Consider the following 20,196-nt stretch of genomic DNA (forward strand, 5'->3'; position numbering starts at 1 on the left):
AGACTAAGCCTAATGAATTATTCATATTTCTAAATCTCTATAAAGCAAGGTTTCATTTAGGGGGATGTCTAATCCAAACTATAGATAGCAAAAGAAAAAAGTCATCCTTATGTATGAAATCATAAGTTTATGTTTAGAGCACAATATATTATGGCCTGAATGCTGAGGGGCAGTGCTGTGGTCTGTGCCTTTTTTGGATTTTGGAGGGAGGGTGTCATTATGCCAGAGGAAGTGGTTTCTTTGAGGGGACTGCCTGGGCATGGAGACAGCTTGTCGTCCTTGCATTTGGCATTTTTTAACAGACGGTATACAACAGTGTTGCTGACAGCCACTTTAAGCTAGCATCTGTTAGAAAACACACGATCTAGAGACTTTGGCATGACTGAATTTGCTATCAACAAGGACAACTTGTGTTATCCTTTAATATAACGACCATGAAGACATTTCTGAGGCACCAACAGTTTTAAGCTTGTAATTTATCAGTCAAAAAGTCTGGATGTTGTCCATGATTTACAACCACATACAAATACTGTGTTACGAACTTGCATTTCATGTGTTTGTTTTGTGCAATTAATGTATCTGTTTATGTTAATTCAGCTGTGCCAGGGCCCTGCTCCGATTGGTGCGTGGATATACAGCCCGACGTGACTGGTTCCAGCTGGAGGACCCACCCATTAAAAGGAGGCCGGAGTGCCGTGGCGGGAGAGGTTCTCGCATCTCTCCTCATGACCCAGCAGTATACCTGTGGCAGCCGCTGGCTGCATTGCTGTTTTGGAAGTTGTGGAAGTGGAGTGGTTAGGGGTGAGCTGCTGTTGATCACCAGTTTTCTCCTGTTTTGAATTAGTTAAGGAGGTCAGACTGTCTTTATTTTTGACTTTGTTTTGGTAAGGTCAGGAGTGCGAGATTTGTGTAGATTTGTTTTTGTTATTTTGGCCTTGGCTCACCCTAAAGCGTTGATGCTCCTGCTTTCGTCTTGTAATCGGAAGGTTGCCGGTTCGAGCCCCGGCTTGGACAGTCTCGGTCGCTGTGTCCTTGGGCAAGACACTTCACCCGTTGCCTACTGGTAGTGGTCAGAGGGCCCAGTGGCGCCAGTGTCCGGCAGCCTCACCTCTGTCAGTGCGCCCCAGGGTGGCTGTGGCCACACCTGGTGCTTGACTGCCATCACCAGTGTGTGAATGTGTGTGTGAATGGGTGAATGACTGAATGTGTAAAGCGCTTTGGGGTCCATAGGGACTAGTAAAGCGGGGGGGGGGTGCCTCACTCATGTTATTGCCTGGCCCTAGACGGGTCGTAGCAACTGGAATTGCAGAGTCATCCTTGGAGACTAGACCTGCCCTTTCTCATAGCAAAGGAATCAAACAGGATTAGTCCAAGATGCTCAAAAAAACCTCCTAATGATGCAACCCAGTGTCAAACAAAGCCAAAAACAAAGTGTCAATAAATACAAGCTAAGTGTGACAACTACAACAAGCAAATCAAATAAATCTTGGTGAACAAAGAAGTGGAAAGAAGTACTGTTGAATAATCAGCCATCAAGCTATCTGCAGATTTTGTAGGTTTTGGATTAATACACAGAATGCAAGAAAAAATCCCCCAAAATATAATAATTATTATTATAATTATTATTATTTTTTTAAACAAACAGGCTCTCATTTGTGCCATCCTTAATGTCAATTCCACTATGAATATAGTAACCCCAAAGTCTAAAATGTATTGGTACATAATATTGAAAAGATTTAGAGTATCCAGAGAAGTGTCTGCAAAGACTTCTCTTCAAAAGTAATATTAAATATCTGTGAGGCCCTCAGGTGGAACTGCATTAAAAATCCACTTTTGAAATTAATACCAGAAAGTAGAGTTTCGCTGCATTCATAACTGCAATTTAAATCTCTGCCATGAAAAAAGCCATAGCTAAGAAATCAAAAAAAATTACATCTCCGCTCATAAAAAGCAATAAACTAAAAATAATTTAAATCCGGTTGCTATCCCCTTCAAAGTTTTTTCATTGTGCACCACTTAGAGCACTCCTGCCACGTTTGAGTCAATTCCTGGAGGTTCTCATCACTTTCATGTACCTCAAACTTAAAATCAGACATCAACTTCTGTATCAAACTTAGTCAGCCTTCATTCTAAGAATTATCAGTGTAGATTAGATTTGGTCTCTGTCCGAGAGGACAGTACTCTTCCATGGACAAGTGTCCAGTGACCAAGCCATCAAGTGAGAAGGATGCTTGGCTACATTCACACAGATGTGCACTGTGACTTTATCCCCCACTGTCACACTACAAATGTGGAGTACTGTAAAGTCATTATGCATCTAAGAGAGAGCTTCTGACCCTCTGAACTTTATCTCATTTAAGATGAACTGCAGCAAAGTAGAACACAGTCCAACTGTTGGATGACTAAAGCTTTAAGCTTTTTTTTTTTTTTTTAAATCATGGACACTTAGTCTTCTCTGCCAGAGATGAGAGACACTAATCCAGCTAGTTATTCAGGCACATTTCAAAAGACAGCAAAGGACACATGGAATGGGTCACTTGCAGAACTGTGAAGGCATCATTAATGCTAAATGATCAAGTTTTGGAGGAACATATATCACCAGATAATGTCTTTATCAAGGAAGACCTTCTAGCTAGAAGGCTCCCAGCTAGCTAGAAACCTAAAACTACATCCTGCTGCTATTAAAACATCAAGTCCTGGTGCTAAAATGCCTCTGAAAATATACAACACATTATGCAACAAAAAAAAATATCACACATCAGGTGTTGTTTAGCTGAAATACTGTCAAGCAGCAATTGGAAAATCAATTGCTTTTGAAGACTGTAGTAAAAGTATATGTATGCATCACATCCTTATCATTGAAATGGTCCATATGGTCATGTGACTTCATCACAGACTGACCGGTTTTGTAAACCTGTTTAACAACTTGTCAATTCCTGCCATTTTACATGAAGAGTTGGTAACCAAAAGGCAGAAACCTGTATGACCAACTCAGCAAGCAGCATATTTGATACATTATGAACTTGGTCCCAGTAAAACAAAAAAAACACATTCTCTACAACACACAAAATAAGGCACATTAAAGTATTACAAACATATGCTATTAAAGTAAATACTATGACATTACACAAGTATGTAAATTTACGAAATAAATTACCTAATTTTCAACTCTTACGTTGTTAAAAATCCCAGGGTTGTGGAACCAAATGATTGGAAAGGCACTTTATTTGTAACAGTAAATTCAATTTGTTTATTGCTACAAAGGACAAACCTAAGTGGAGTGCTATTTAACAGATACGACTTTCTTTAATGACCAAAACTGGCATATTGCCCAGAAACACAATAAATGTTTGATAGATCTGATTTACAGAATAATCATGTAAAACTGTTTTCGTTCTTCAACATAACCCTGTGACAAAAACTCAAATTTGAATTCAACCGAATTTGTGATGAAAAGCTGGTCTTTAAAAAGGCCAGATGATGCTTTAGAAACAGTTAGCTATTGTTTGGGCTTTAAATATATCCTCAAGTCACAGCCTGACTAAAGCAGCTTCAGAGCAGGTAAGCTCTGCAGTCGAAGTTACTACAGAGAGATGCCCTGTGTGAAAATGAGTCACCAGTGTGGGAAACAAAGAGCCTATGTGATTTCCAGAGTTAGACTGCTAACCCTCTAGGACTGCTGCATAGATGAGACAGGCCCCAGGTGTTATCAAAATTGAACTGGCACCTCATTCAAATCAAAGCAGAGATAAGATCAAAATAATGACGTAACACACTTATAATCATGTAAGAAAAGTAAATAACTCAAAAGCAAACATTGAAAACAACGCAAACTTAACCGCTGTGCAGTTAATAATCCTTTTATAATTTAAGTGTTTACTATATTTTATTTTCACATAATGACATAAATGTCAACAATTTTCATTGTCTGAGTTTATTACCCACATAAACTATGAAAAAAAATATACTTACTGTAATATCCATACAACACAGTATCTTCAATTTGCCCTCTTGTCTCATTGTTTGCTGCCCATTCCTGCCATGAGAAAGCCAATTATGAATATTAATTTTAACATTTGTAACAAGGCTGATTCATGACTCATGTATAACAATAAATGAAAAAAGTTTGCAATAATAGTTCTCAAAAAATGTATTTAGAATGACAGCTTAAATAAATACCATAAAACTTAAGCCTGAGACAAAAGAAAAAATATTGCAGTGATGAATGATTTAGCAGCTTACAATCACACAAAGCAACAAATTACCTAATGTTCAAACAAAAATACTATTAAACACACTGAACATATTACACATCTTGATGTAGATGTACACCTACTGACCACTTTATCCAACTGCTAATCAACTGTTCATTAACAAAAATACCCCATTAGCCAATTGCATGAAAGCCACTTTAGCCATGCAGTCATGGGGAAGACAAACGGCTAAAGTTTAAACTGAGCATCAGAATGGGCAAGAAAGGGGATTTAAGTGATTTTGAACTGGTGCTGATCTACAACAATCTCACACAGTTTATACAGAATGACGAGAAAAAGAGCAAATATCCAGTGAGCAGAAGGGAAAATGTTGCCTGGCCTGAGTCTCGATTTCCCAACTCACTGATGTGCAGACAACAAACCCGCAACTGTGCGATGCTATCGTGTTAATATGAAACTAAAATCTTTGAGGAATGTTTCTAACAACTTTCTGAATCTGTGCCCAAAGGACTCATGGTAGCTCTGAAGGCAAAACAAGTTCTAATCCTGCACTAGCAACATATACCTAATAAATTGTCTGGCGACTTTATTCAAAAGCAACAATAAGACAAAAAAAATCCAACTGAGAAATGCATTTAGATTTTAGGTTGAAGAACAAAATACTAACCTTATAAGTACCATTGGGATACTTCATGAAAGAAACAAGGAATATGTCCACTGGTAGAAGTGCAGACGTGATCAAAGCAATAGCCAGAGCACATATTGCAGTGATAGTTGAAATAACTTCACTCTCCCGCCGACTTTGAAATTTCCGAATGTAGATCCAACAGAACACGAGAATTACCTTAAAAACAAAAAACAAAAAAAAACCAGTAATTCAAATAAATCAAAGGTTTAATAATGTCGTCACGAGGAACACTTAAAATAAATAATAGGGCAGCAAAAACACTTTTGGCTTACAGAGCTCTATTACATGTAAAGGCAAAAGAAAACAGAAGTAAATTCAATCAACTAAATGCTTGAACAAGGTGGCATTTGCATTTAATTTGCAAAATGTCAACAGGGTTTATAAAAATCAAACTGAAGCAAACAAGCAACACACTAGAGGTTGGAAATCAGTAAAATTATGCTGCATAATACAATAACCTTGCAACAAAGTCTACCTTTGTAGTGTTATATATCCTTGAAATGTAAAACACACCACTTATAACACAAAAACAAAACAACTGAAATCTAAGTATTAAAACAACAAGTAGGGCATTATGTAACTTTAAAAGCCTGACTGCAGGTGCTCTGGAGGAGCTGATCCGATTATATCATACTCCCTTCTCAGAGTGACAGGCAATAACACAAAGTCTTCATTTCGTAAGAAGCAAAATAAACAGACTTACTAGAAAGGTGATACGAGTGGTACACTTTTTAAAAGATTGTTTAAATTAAGTAATAACATACACATGTATTATCATGCTGTTCAACGTTTAAAGGGGAAAAAACGAACAGGAGAGAAATTGACATTGTAATGGGAGAGAAGCTCATTAGACAAAAAAGCAATAAATGGGCTCCAAAATGACAAGGTCATATTCCAGGCACATGTGCTTTAAGAGGTGAGGACACTGCAAACACTTGCCCCTTCAGCTTAAGGGCTGCCATTCGCAGACAGGATCAATTAAAGGCCCACAGCTTTACGCCTCCGGCTGCTTGCTCTGCCAGGTAATGGCGAAAGGCTCTGCATCCAAATAAGACCCATTGAGAGGTCTGAAATAAAAGGGTTGCTTAGTACTGGGCAGAAAAACAGAGCAATTTATTGGCATCCAGCCATTCTTCTGGAGGACTTGTAATTTAGCCATGTGATGTGGGTATGAATGACATTTGGGATAATGAGGGCTAAAATGGGCTGCAGATTATCAAGCTGAACAATTTTAAGACATTCATTTAAGTAGCCCACTACAGAAGTCTCAATTTATGTCTTGCTGGGGGGGGGGGGGGGGGGGGGGGGGGGAGAAAACTACATAGTTGTCTTTGGTTAAGGTTGGTTAATGTAGTTTTTCCACTTTCAGCACTTATTTATTTGTAATAAAAACAGTGCGTTTAAAAACAAGGAGACACTTTACAGTACAGCTGGGTGGTTTTATACAGGAAAGATCTAACCGTGGATGTTACATTTTTATGAAATTAAGTAACAATACCAGATTCCTATTCTCCACAAAGTGGTGTTTAACAATTCCAATGTTACTAACAGTACGCAACACCAAAATATTCTAAACAGTTCACTGAAAGCCTCTTATAGGGCGACAGCCTGTAAGTGTGTCACGGCTAATGTTAGCTAAAACCAATCCAAAGACAGTGCTGGCGTTAATGCGCTGTAGCCATGTTGCGCCGATTAACACCGATGTTAAAGCAACGAATTTGCCTACTAGCACAACTCGGGCTAACCGTTTACCGCTCCACTACTTTATAAAGCGACTACGTAATGTCGTGCTTCCTTACCAACAGTATAACGGTGAAAATAGACCACCCGAGCACAGACTCTGTTAGCAACGACTGAGCCGCCATCTTCACTTCCTGCAATAACAAACCCACGTGCTCCTGTTAACGTCACCACGGTGGAGAGACGGGCAGCTGACCGTGACGTCTCCGCAGGAAGCGCGTTCAAGCGTCAATGCTGAACTGATAATCGTAGATTTTTATCGTGATGTGCAGAATTTAAGTATGTGTGATAAAATACAACACGTCTAGTCTAGTCTGCTTCTTGACTAGAAGCAACACAAAACACCCAGTGAGTAAATGAATATTTATGCTCCAGGTATAATCTGTATAGTTTTGTAAAACTCCCATCAGCAGGGGAAAAAGTATTCAACAAGAAAAATATTGCCTTTAACTTTAAAAAGACTGAATGTTCAACTAAATGTTCTTTTAACTGAATTTCTGGCATTTTGTTATTGCTGCTATTTATGGCTTACATCACCAATAAAGGGGTTAGCATTGATCATCTTGCTACATTGCGATGTTCCGCAAGACTTAGATTCTGACATTAATGTGCAGTACTTTGGAAAAGTATTGAGCTAACTAATTTTTGTATATTTTGGTAGTAAAATGGGAAATACTGGCTGCAATTTTTGTTATTGATGCTCTTATAAATAGGAATACAGCATGTAAGGCAAAAAGCAGTGAACTTGAAAATCAAACATGATCACATTTAATCTTCCGCACAGCCTGAACCTTCTTTGACAGGCTTTCTTGTCATTTCTTTAAGTAGTCTTGAGGAATAGTTCTCCGGGCTTCTTGGGGGACATTCAAAGCTCTTCTTTGGATGTTGCCTTTTGTTCTGTTTTCCGTCAAGATGATCCCACACTGCTTAAGAATTGTTGAGGTCCAGACTCTGGGGAGGCCAATCCATGATATTGTTCTATTGTGTGTTTTTCTTTCCAGGTATACTTTTACTGCATTGGCAGTGTGTTTGGGGGACATTGTCGTTTACCTGACTGTATTTTTCTGCATTCATCAGTCCATCAATTTTGACAAGATCCTGAACACCACTGGCTGATAGAGCCATGATAGAGCCTCCACAGTATTTTACAGAAGGCTGTCAACACTTACCAGAGTCCCTCTTGAGTTCTTGTATAGTTTGGGATGCCTGTTTCCCAGTCTTAAGAATGGCATCTCAACAGCCAACTTTCCTTGGATACCATTTCTGATGAGACTTCAGCAAACAGTAGATGGATTAACTCAAGAGCTAGATGCATCTCTCAGGTCCTGTGTCGGAGTTTAATTTCCTGTTTCTTAAGAGCATGATTTTCACTTTTTATCTAGTGAAGATATTTTTTTAGACCTGCCACTTCTGTTTTTGTCCTTCATTTACCATATTTTTAAGGACACACTGCATACTGCATTAATACTGCATAAATATGAATGAAAAAACAGCTGGTGTCCAATGTAAATTTTCGAAAAACCTTCAAATGTCCTGGAGAACTACTGCTCAAGATCACTTTAAAAAATTTAGAAGAAAGCCTGGTTCCTTGGAGGCAAAATAGAAAGAAATGAGGAGTAGCTTGACACTTTTAAGCAGTACTGTATGTCACTTTGACAGGCAGCATACACCCAAACATTGCTTCAGAAACAACCACACCCCGACGGCAACAACACTCTCTGACAGCAACATACTCCTGCAGCAAACTACAGAACCCAAATGATCTGGTGCTAAAATCAGGCGGCAGACACCACAGAACACAGCCAGAGGGCCAAAGTCTGTGGGCTGACATAACAGAGCTGTTCTGGCGGCAAAAGGGAAACTAAGTAATGTCAGGCATTTGATAGATTGTATATTATTAGATCGATATTGCCTGAAAGCAGAATTGCTAATGCTGCTGAAGTCGAGGTCAGGCTATTCTAACTATAATAGCTTATGCACTCATTGTCCATAATGCAAAAGTTCACAGCCTTCAGTATTTTATAAGCCAATCAATTGTTTAAAACAAAACAAAGTAACTTCCTGTGATATAGTGGAGTATTTTTTACACTTTAAATGCAGCACATGAAGTAAAACAGAAATGCACAAGAACCTTCTTACCAGAGATTATTCATTACAACACAATACCTGTCTCATTAGCAGAAGGTCAGTCAGTCAACAACTTTCCACCATTATATACAATTAAATCTTCTTAAAGACACTCTCAAGGGAAAATCTCAAGTTGGCCTGTGATGTCCTGAAAGGAAAACAACCACCAAACACTCAGTAAGAGGATGCATTATGCTGAAGCATCTCAATATGAATGGCTGCAATGAATCTGTGCTGTTATATAACTCCAGCGCAGTGTGTTTCATCACTGATACAAACACAGGCAGTCTGCAATAGTTAGAGTAATTTAAATGCCCATGAAGCGTTACTAGTTATTTGTTCTTTTTGTCAGAAATATTTTCATTCTAACCTCTCATATTCATATTCCTTTGCCTACTTCATGTGATACAGTATCCTGCTCTAGCAGGAAGATTTAAAAAAAGAAGTAACACCTCTATTCTTATTATGTTGTGGTTATGTTAACAATCTGAATGTATTTCGTTAAGACCCACCAATGTAACACCTTTGTTAGCTTATGGGGCAACCCAACCCTGTGTGGTTGCACCACAGGAGTGCATTTTGGCTTACTTGAGGGACAAATAGGCTATCCAGTTGTCTCAACCTTGAGTTATGGCACGTAAGCTGAACTGGGAGACTGCCATTTAAATATTCTTGTGAAATTATATAATTTCTTTGTATCCCATTATTTTTATTTTTCTCTGCTTTCTTTTTTTTCCTGCAAATGCTCTTCTGGTACAAGGAATTGTCTGTAAAGTGTCAAATAGCATCTATGAGCTGGTGCATTTTCAGACTTATATGCAGCATAATTTACATTCAGGACTGATCCAGTGTATTTGGAAAACTTATCTGGTTCATTAAGCATTAAATTAGCTGAACGGGAGAAAGTGTGGCTTTAGAAATCAGGGTGCAGTGCACCTGAAGCTGCATTCTCTTGTAGAGCCTATCTTTGGAGTATACCTGTTAATTGTACACTGCAGTTCTCCACACCACCATAGTCAGTGTGCTGAAAGTATTCCCTAAGCTAAGTGTATTTTCAGTAAAGACCCATATAGCTAATTAGCCTCCATCAAAGTAATTTAATTAGTACTTTTAGTATAGAGTATATGTCTGATCAGTGGCTCACTGGATGAGTACCTTTTATGACCGTATTCTTTTTATTCTTGGCTTTGGTAACTTGATTGTGTACATAACCGTCATATAGGCGCTTACATTGGTCTGTTTTATGTGTCTGACGCGTTTGTTGAATTTTTCACCTAAGCTTCAGAAATACATACAGCAAATAGTTACTTTTCTACCTGTAATATCTGTGTAATAACAGGAAGACAATGTTTTTCATTTTATTTTCATTTTAGTGACTAGAGGAGCTGTAGCCTCCTCAAAGCTATGTCACTGACGTTTTCAAAACAGCTGACTGTGGGCTCCAAACCTGTGCAGTGTTGGGACTATATAAACTTTTCCAGACTCTAGACTCTGTGTGAGTTGTGACAATGTGCTCGGGATTTTTTTTTTCTTTTTTCTGAGAGGCTACTCACCATTTCTTTCAGTTCCTATCAAATTTATCTTGCATGCAAAAACCCATGCTATCTCACTATAAAGAATTTTCATCTTTTCATTCTGGCTCCCTTTTCACATTTTTAAGTGCAATAGGTAAAATAAATCTACTCCATTTATGAGCTATATTGTTTCTTAAATTACAATAGGCAAGGAATGTGCAGCCATGCTTCACCGTGTATGGAATTACTGTAGCAAATTTAAATTATTACGTGAGTAATTACTTTTGCAAGGGGAACACTGGAGCAGCCTATGGTGACATTGAGACTCTAACGTTTCAGAGAGTGAAAATAATACATCTCTATGAGCACCAGCTATCTATTGTATTGAGGAAATTAGCCTGCAACTAATTGTAATGAAGAACATTCTTACCAGTTAATTAGTTGGTCACTACTGGTTTGGACACTTATAAATTCAACTCTCTAAAATCAATAGGCCTATATCTAAGCTTCATTTATGCCCCTGAATTTTAATTAAACTAATGAAAGATATACCCATTATTCACTTGCACAGGGAAGGTATATAGGTCTGCTTAATTCATGCAACCTTTCAAAACTGCAAATGCCTTTATTTAGTGCTGTTTGGCAATGTGCCCCAATGGAGACCATCTACCAAATTCTATTAAAAGTGGGCTTGCTGTTTAAAAAAGAAAAGAAAAGAAAAAAGGAAAGCCATTGTTCATACTTCTGTCAGTTAAGTAGACTTTTCTTTTTAATGTGTATTTTGATTTTATAACAGTAGCTGTTTCCTTTCCCCTTTATTCTTCAGCTTCAGTTAAATTATAGCATCACATTCACCCATCATCCACTTTCTTCTGATTCTGACATTTATTATTCATCTGAAGAACACAAGGCGTACTGCCAAAATAGTCTTTGTTTCCCTGTAAACTTTGAAGTCTCCTCCTTATTGTGTCAGAAAACAGGTGGAGCTCATGGTCTTATAGCTTTGTTGGTTATTTTGCTAAATTGTTATCAGTGTCGCTTCATCACTCTCATCGCTATAGACCAGCCATGCCGTTGTGAGGTCATAGGTTTACAGCTTGAGGGAAACATTTGGAGAATAACTAAAGGCAGCTGTTCTGAAATCTTCTGGCAAAGTTAAAACACGTTATTTCCTGACCTCTTAACCTGACCACATATAGGTTTGTTGCCTAAATCTTATTAAACACTGAAAAAAAACCCACACATTACATCTACTCTCCCGGATCAAAGTACTGCATTTGTTCCATTCATCAAGCACCACCTTCTTCTTTGCAGGTGTAGGTGCAGGTGTTCTGGCTCTTTGTATTCCTTCACCTAACTTCCTAAAGTCATTCTGCTAGTCAGTGCTGTATTTTCTTGTCTTTTTGCAAGAAAATTGCAAAGCTGTGCTAAAAAATATCTTCTCAAACTTGTATATATGTATATATACATGTATACAAATATATGTATTCATTTGACTAATCACATTGTTATTATCGTTGTTATCGATCAGTCTCTTACTATGACGCACTTGCATTAGGTACACAGTGTGTCACTAGCACACAGGATATTGGCCTTTGTATGCCAATATAGATATTCCATTAAAAATCTTAAATTATTTATAATGAAAGAGTCAATTTAAAATGGGAAATCTCTTCAAGTTTATGTAATAATAGATGAACAAGGTCTTTTTCTTCTCTTTATTCTCAAAGGTGCTCTGTTGGATTGAGACCTGCTGACTGTGAAATCCATTTGAGTACAGTGAACTCAATGTCAGGTTCAAAAAAACAGTTTGAGATGTTTTGAGTTTTGTGACATGGTTCAGTATCCTTCTGGAAGCAGACAACAGAAGATAGGTACTGTGGTCATAAAGGGATAGACATAGTCAGCAGCTCTGGTAGCATTTAAATGATCCTCAGCTGGTACTAAGGGGTCCCAGAATGCACGTGCGTGTATAGTTTTACAATGCTGAGTGTTTCTTGTCTTTACCTTACCTAGCCTAGACAGAGGGTGTGTATCATTTGCATATTATAAAGTTGGCCATCACAAGCAAATTTATGTAAAGTGACTCAGTGGCTGTAGAAAATTCCCAATACAGACATATTTTAAAAAAGTGCACAATTGCAAAGCAGAATGTTGCATATACAAACAAAGTAGGTGCAACACACTGTAATATTTTCCAGTGTTTAATGTTTTTTGTCAAATGCAATGCCATTGGTGTAATAATAACATAGGAGTAGTTAATTTAAAATTCTGATGCCTACTGGTTGTACGTACCACATTAAAGCCCAACTTCAGACAGCAGACAGTCAGTTGGCAACCAACTGATTTTCTTTCACTGCTTTCAATACGCAAGCCAATTATATGATCATATTACAAAAATACCCCACAGATCTATAGCTCTAGGCAAAACTGACACATTATTGTATCTTTTTATTCATTTTCTTTTTTGTCTGCATACTGGAAGCTTTTATGCCCAGGTGAGCTCTCAAAAATGATAAACACACTCCTTAATAGCTTCTGTGATTTTTATGTGCACATGAAAGGTACACATCAGTGGTTATGTCTGCATACAGATTAGTGACACACAATATGATGTTTTTGTCTGGTGCTTTGCCATATGTCAATTTAGTTAATCATCTTGTAAAACAGGCAGGTGTTTTGCGCTTAAACCACTTTAACAAGAGTGAAATGAATGAAGGTTCAGAGCAGCGATTAGTATTATATTCAAAGCAAACAGGTGCTTGACAAAACAGTAGTATTTGCCGAGGTTATGCATGTGCATATCTATGAAAAACAGACACAGGCAGAAACACGTACGCACAAAGAGGAGAGTACTGTAAGATTATTTTGAAATTCAGTGCATTTATATTGTATTAGGGCAAATCAGAAAAAGATTACAAGAAGTAAATTGTTGTGTTGTTTTATTTACAAACTGCATTTACACGTAAATATGTATGTAAAGGAGGAATTGGTAAGATTATTGCTCTGTCATTAATAACCCCCCATTTTTTTCACCATCAAATGAGTAATGAAACACTACCTAAATTAAGAAAAAAATAATGTCCTTATTAACCATACTAATATTAAGCTTACCACAAGATAGATGTATTCCTTAATTTAATTAGCACATATAGACGTTATGGTGACCGGATTTGTTAAAAGTATTGAAGCATGTTTTAGTAGTAAAAGCACCTTGAAACCTGATCATTTACCTGCACTTTGTCTAGTGTATAGTCTGTACAATTAAATGAATTTGAGAAAAATATAATTCCTATTCTTAAGAAAAATTTCTTTGCCTCACCAGCAATCTTTTGAAATAATTTAACAAGTAATAAGCTAACTACTTAACAAAAAATAAAGGAAAGAAATGCTAATGATCTAAGTTCTATAGCTAACTGTAAGCTAGCCAGTGTAAGTCTTGCTAACAATTTGAGAGCATGTTTTTCAGTTTAGATAATATTAAAAGGTAAAATTATGCCAGCTCAGTCCTTATTCTTGGAACATAAGAGGATACAGTGGGGCAAAAAAGTATTTAGTCAGCCACCGATTGTGCAAGTTCCCCCACTTAAAATGATGACAGAGGTCAGTAATTTGCACCAGAGGTACACTTCAACTGTGAGAGACAGAATGTGGAAAAAAAATCCATGAATCCACATGGTAGGATTTGTAAAGAATTTATTCGTAAATCAGGGTGGAAAATAAGTATTTGGTCACCTCAAACAAGGAAAATCTCTGGCTCTCACAGACCTGTAACGTCTTCTGTAAGAAGCTTTTCTGTCCCCCACTCGTTACCTGTATGAATGGCACCTGTTTGAACTCATCATCTGTATAAAAGACACCTGTCCACAGCCTCAAACAGTCAGACTCCAAACTCCGCCATGGCCAAGACCAAAGAGCTTTCGAAGGACACCAGGAAAAGTATTGTAGACCTGCACCAGACTGGGAAGAGTGAATCTACAATAGGCAAGCAGCTTGGTGTGAAAAAATCAACTGTGGGAGCAATCATCAGAAAATGGAAGACATACAAGACCACTGATAATCTCCCTCGATCTGGGGCTCCACGCAAGATCTCATCCCGTGGGGTCAAAATGATCATGAGAACGGTGAGCAAAGATCCCAGAACCACACGGGGGGACCTGGTGAATGACCTGCAGAGAGCTGGGACCAAAGTAACAAAGGTCACCATCAGTAACACACTACAACGGCAGGGAATCAAATCCCGCAGTGCCAGACGTGTTCCGCTGCTGAAGCCAGTGCATGTCCAGGCCCGTCTGAAGTTTGCCAGAGAGCACATGGATGATACAGCAGAGGATTGGGAGAATGTCATGTGGTCAGATGAAACCAAAGTAGAACTTTTTGGTATAAACTCAACTCGTCGTGTTTGGAGGAAGAAGAATACTGAGTTGCATCCCAAGAACACCATACCTACTGTGAAGCATGGGGGTGGAAACATCATGCTATGGGGCTGTTTTTCTGCCAAGGGGACAGGACGACTGATCCGTGTTAAGGACAGAATGAATGGGGCCATGTATCGTGAGATTTTGAGCCAAAACCTCCTTCCATCAGTGAGAACTTTGAAGATGAAACGAGGCTGGGTCTTCCAACATGACAATGATCCAAAACACACCGCCCGGGCAACAAAGGAGTGGCTCCGTAAGAAGCATTTGAAAGTCCTGGAGTGGCCTAGCCAGTCTCCAGACCTCAACCCCATAGAAAATCTGTGGCGGGAGTTGAAAGTCCGTGTTGCTCGGCGACAGCCCCAAAACATCACTGCTCTCGAGAAGATCTGCATGGAGGAATGGGCCAAAATACCAGCTACTGTGTGTGCAAACCTGGTAAAGACCTATAGTAAGCGTTTGACCTCTGTTATTGCCAACAAAGGTTATGTTACAAAGTATTGAGTTGTATTTTTGTTATTGACCAAATACTTATTTTCCACCCTGATTTACGAATAAATTCTTTACAAATCCTACCATGTGGATTCATGGATTTTTTTTTCACATTCTGTCTCTCACAGTTGAAGTGTACCTCTGGTGCAAATTACTGACCTCTGTCATCATTTTAGGTGGGGGAACTTGCACAATCGGTGGCTGACTAAATACTTTTTTGCCCCACTGTATATTCAAGCAGCATGTTTGACCGCTGGGCATGGGCGCACTGTTTACACAGCTTGTCATTGTTAGCAACCAATGGTAGCTCGCTAATTCTCTAAGTTAAAACTTGGAGGGATTTGACAAAAGAAGCTTTTTCAAAGCTAAAAAGAGGATGAAAGGGTGAAGGTTAAGCTAGAGACTCGAGAGTTTTCACCTGTTACTTTAGTTAGCTAGTCTATCTTAGTACAAGGTACATCATGTATAATTGCCCAATTTTATGATGCTTAAAGCTGTGTAGATTAGTATATGTAGGCAATATACAGTTGTGCAAATTTTAGTAGTTCCTATTTTCTGTTAATTTTAACTGAAGTTCTGTGAAAGTTTTTACAATCATTAGGTGAAAATTTAAGAATTTGCTAGGCTGCAATTGATAACATTTCTCATCTGATGTGAAAAATCACTGTAACTGAAACAAAAGACAATTTTAGTTTATCATTTTGTTGTTGTTGCATTTTTATGATAACACATTAATCATTTTTATGAGGCAGAAATGGCTTTCAGCTGTCATCTTCCTAAACCACCCACACCATCTCTTGCAAGTAAAACAGTAGATTAGGTCATGTAGTGTGATTGAGTCTCTGGAAATCACAGGAGTTAAAAATCTCTAAAAGGGCGCTTTCTCTCAAATGTCTTTGAATCTTTTTTATTATTATTATTTTTAAGGGCACTGAACATGTAAACCTAATATCTTGGGGCCAGAATCAGCATGAGCATCTGTCGCTTGCCACCCCGATTTTCCTTTGTTATCTGACTCTCCTGACTGTCTATTAAAGCTGAAATGCCAGGAAAAAATATTTCAAAGGGCAAGTCCCCATAACTATAAAAAGATCTAGAGGGATATTCTCTTGTGATTTAAAAAAAAAACCCCAATGCTTTTGTATTCCAAGTTTTAAATGACAGTGACTTCTACTTAAGAACTGATAACTTATTTTCATGTATCTCAGTTCATGTTGCATGCATTTTATTCTTTAAAAATTATACAGAAAATATATTAAATGGGAATAAATGTCAACGTGATGACCAAAGTGATGACTAGGTGTCCGTTTACAGCAAAACCTCAGGTTTTCAATTTTTAATGGAGAAAAAAATATATATATATGTATCCGGGAACCTGTTGAGAATTCTGTGTTTGCCTCAGAAATGCTTTAGAGGAAAGGTGACAAGAATTTAAAATGGACTGCTCACAGACAAAACAACATCAGCAGCAATGTGTCTTTTTGAAATAATGTCCTGATTACTCTGGATAATCTGCAGACAATACCGTGAGCAGATTTCATTGGAGCTCCCAAAGAAATGCTTCTGAAAAGTTTTGACAGCTTATGATTTACTGAGGATTTTAGGATAGCAAAAGAAAAATCCCAACCTCATACACCACACACAATCTGTCTTTGCCCACAGAGCAGCAACCCAGCAACAGCTTGGCTTTTCACAGCACTGCGAGAGGATTACTTTGCAAGCAAAGATTGTGGAACAGAATATGCTGGACTTTTATTAAAAGTTCTCGACCTAATTTGTGATCTCTAATCTGGCCAGTAATTAGGTATGCAATCCAGACATTACCTGAGTAATTAACAGTGAATTAATTCTATATATTTAAGGTTACATTTTATGTATTTGCACATAATTATTTAACTGTAAACTGTATTATTTCCTTATTCTAATAGATGTAGGACTCAGTGGATTGTATTTCTCAGCTCTACCAATACATAAAGTTAAGCAATCTTATTTGCAACTGGTGCAGTCCAAAAAAATAAATAAATAAATAATTTTGCAATAGCTGAATGTATATATGCTTTGCCAGTAGTAACACCTTTAGGTTACCACAGCAACAACCATTTTTCCCGAGTAAGACCAAATTATTGTTATAAATAATACAATAACACAAACAAAGAGCTTACATTCAAATTGACTGATGCAAACTCTTTTAATAGTGTATTTCTGATAAATACAGTGTATCCTGAAGGACCATTAAGGCTCCTTGTCATTTTCATTATTTCGTTATTTATTGGTTTTACTTTAAGAGTAAGTTTACCCAAATCACACACACACATATACTGGAGGTGGTACAGAGCCTGTTTCTGATGAAAAATAAATCAGTTCATTAAAAAAAAGGACGGAGGAGGGGGGTTAACAGTCACAAAACAATTTTCCAACATTTGGATTCTTGTGACTCCAGTGCTAACACACCAAGTCACACTTTTAAGCATGAGATGAGAAAAGTTCTTATAGTGATTCAAAATTAAAAGAACTACAGGAGCTCTAAAGAAATGTTTGTGCTAAAACAAAGAAATTTGGCCATCTGTTTCATTTGAATTTTAATTTCTTTCAAGCCCTTGTCTCGGTTTCTTTTTAGCACAATGCTTGAATGTGTATCTCGGAGTGTGTGGCCCTGTGGTGAAGGGGAGGGTGCACGAAAATCATCTGTCTAAACAATTACATGTGTGGATCTTGAACACCTGTTTGTACTGAGCAGGTGCCTTGACCTTTTTCTTTAAACAAAACTTTAGGATGCTAAGTAGTTTTAATTCAACCAACACTTTTAACAAAGACAGCTCTTTTTGTTAAAGAGATTACAATAATATGGATGTGACGAAACTCAGTTCGGACAGTGGTAAACATTAGCAAACCCTCACTAGGTTTGGATAAAGTCTACGCTCACAAGCCTGTCAAACCTGCATTTGAAACATAAGTTGTTGGCTACCATATAGCAGTATAGTATTGCAACATGGCATTTGGGTCTTCTAACTAAAATAGTATGTGGATTGAGTTTGTTGCTGTAGCACAGGGACTGCCCCTGAAAGCTGCCTTTATTAAACCTGCTCATCATTCTGCTTTATAATAAAGCATAACGTCTTTTTTATAAAGTGATGAATAGCCAGGTAAGCATGGATCAGCATGAATACGCGTTGACACGTTTTGTATTCTGCACATATTTACTTTTAAGCTTGGCTTGGATAATTCTAATTACTGCTAATATAAAAGTACCTTACTATCAAGTAAAGCCACATGCTTAGGGTCTTTATTGGGGATTTTTGATGAAATCATAATACATCAAACGCCGTGCAATACCCGCACCTGGCTCTTTTAATAACAGTTTGTTTGAACTGCAATCGGGCATTTATTTTACTGAATATCAAAGCTGTTTGACTGTGTGCTAGTCTTGTTTGCTGAACTCTCTGTCAGTGAACATTTCAGTAATAATGACAGAGTGGGAGGGCCACTCGGTGCAACTAATAAGGACAGCGATCGGGCTGGCGATCCCACTGTGACTTTTATTTCCAAGTCTTGGAATCCGGAATCGGACTGGTCGTATCCACACATGGACTATGCTTTTGTCGCGGTTTTTTTCTCTGTTTTCGTCTTAGAGGAAACTTTGTCAGATACTGTAAGTACTTATGGATCAAATTAATTTCACAGTAAACGAAAATTTTAAAAAAGAAGAAGAAAAAACGGCTTAATGTAGAAATCAGCTTGTGAATTTATTGAAAATCCCCTTTTAGCGAGCATATTTTGCTTGTTTTCTCATGAAAGTGTGTTTTTGTTTTTTTATTTTTTTTATTTGTTTCCCTACTTAAACTCCCGGCTTCATCCGTGTAACTTGTGCTGGGACCCATGCCTTAGAAACGGCTTATTTCTGATTTTCTTGCAGCTCTGCAGTAGTAAACACGCACCACTTTTGCCTATTTGTTAACCGCAAATTACGTAATATTCTAAACACTGAACGAATATCAAGTGCTACGTTTCATACTTATTAAAAAAATGCTCAAAAGCCCACAGCCAATCAGCGGTCGCGCATAGAAACACGCTTCTTTGAATATTGCATAGTTGCACTGAGTTATTGCCTCTGAGCGAAAGTGGCTGAATGACTGATGGATCGAACAACTTAAGTGCGCACGGTTTTGCCTGGTGCCTGTGATACATACGGGCTCATAGCCTCCGTGTAACTACCTTAAACTGCCCCTGTGTCCGTTTAGTTGATGCGGATATAGAGCAGCTGTGTACCATGCTGCTGCACCGGGGGGAGCGTGTGGGTTTAAAGTTGCAGCTTAACTCGCGCACAGACCTCGATAATATGACTGCGATTTGTAAAGGTGTGGAGTAACTGCGACAGCAGGGTCCGCCTGCAGAGCCGCGTCTGTTGCATGCATTTGCAGAAATGACCAGAATAATATTACTCCTCCACGCAGACACGGAATGTGATACCTCTGTGCTGCCTGTGACGCTTGCATAGACTGGCTGTAGGAAGTGGCATGGCCACTTCATTACCGAGCGCCATGATACTGTAGGCCTGCATGTAAAACTTTATGATCAAGTGGGGGAAGGCTTGAAGGGCGGATGGGAATTATGTATGTATGTATAAATGTATGACACGCCTTTCTATTGCCTTTTTTGTAAGATAGATATTGGAATTACCTTAATTTGCTGCAGCTGTATTAGGGCCTTTTGAGATCTTTTTTAGGAATGTCTTCAGAGTTGTCATCCATGGTGGAAATAGATAAAGTCTTTGCAACTACGCTGCCACAAATTTAAAATCCTCCAAACTGCTTATTCATTAGGAGGTCACTTCATACTTTTAATGCATAATTTTAATATAGCACAATAAAACATGAGATTTTATCATGCACAGTACCTCAAGTGCACTCAGATTCTTTTTAACCTGTACAACTTGAAGTCCTTGAAAGTCGTTGAAAAAGCCATGCGAAATTCTTTTACCTTCTGAGTTCATCTGTCAACATTAT

The 20,196-nt window shown here is 38.1% G+C and overlaps 2 protein-coding genes across 6 annotated transcripts in view; one reads left to right on the top strand and one right to left on the bottom strand.

Moving 5' to 3' along the window:
* Positions 1–6,834, bottom strand: part of lmbrd1 (LMBR1 domain containing 1) — a 48,991-nt gene extending 42,157 nt beyond the window's left edge. The window contains exons 1-3 of the mRNA XM_085297103.1: positions 6,702–6,834; positions 4,882–5,058; positions 3,973–4,036 (exon numbers count right to left, since the gene is read on the bottom strand). Of these exons, the coding sequence (XP_085153229.1) occupies positions 3,973–4,036; positions 4,882–5,058; positions 6,702–6,767 (307 nt within the window). The 5' untranslated portion in view covers positions 6,768–6,834. The remainder of the gene's footprint in view (positions 1–3,972; positions 4,037–4,881; positions 5,059–6,701) is intronic.
* An 11,405-nt stretch (positions 6,835–18,239) lies between these two features.
* The window catches only part of LOC146561219 (uncharacterized), a 106,492-nt gene continuing 104,535 nt past the window's right edge, over positions 18,240–20,196 (top strand). For 4 of the 5 annotated variants that reach the window (XR_014894849.1, XM_085297104.1, XM_085297106.1 and 1 more), the window contains exon 1: positions 18,727–18,842. The gene's annotated coding sequence lies outside the window, so the exon portion shown is untranslated. Of the gene's footprint in view, positions 18,337–18,726; positions 18,843–20,196 lie in introns of those variants that run through there. The other variant, XM_085297105.1, reaches the window with a different exon arrangement.

Source organism: Mchenga conophoros, linkage group LG13 (genome assembly GCF_057382185.1).
Source record: "Mchenga conophoros isolate Kocher_MC1m ecotype Shallow Benthic linkage group LG13, M_conophoros_male_GT1.1, whole genome shotgun sequence".
NCBI classification, from domain to species: domain Eukaryota; kingdom Metazoa; phylum Chordata; class Actinopteri; order Cichliformes; family Cichlidae; genus Mchenga; species Mchenga conophoros.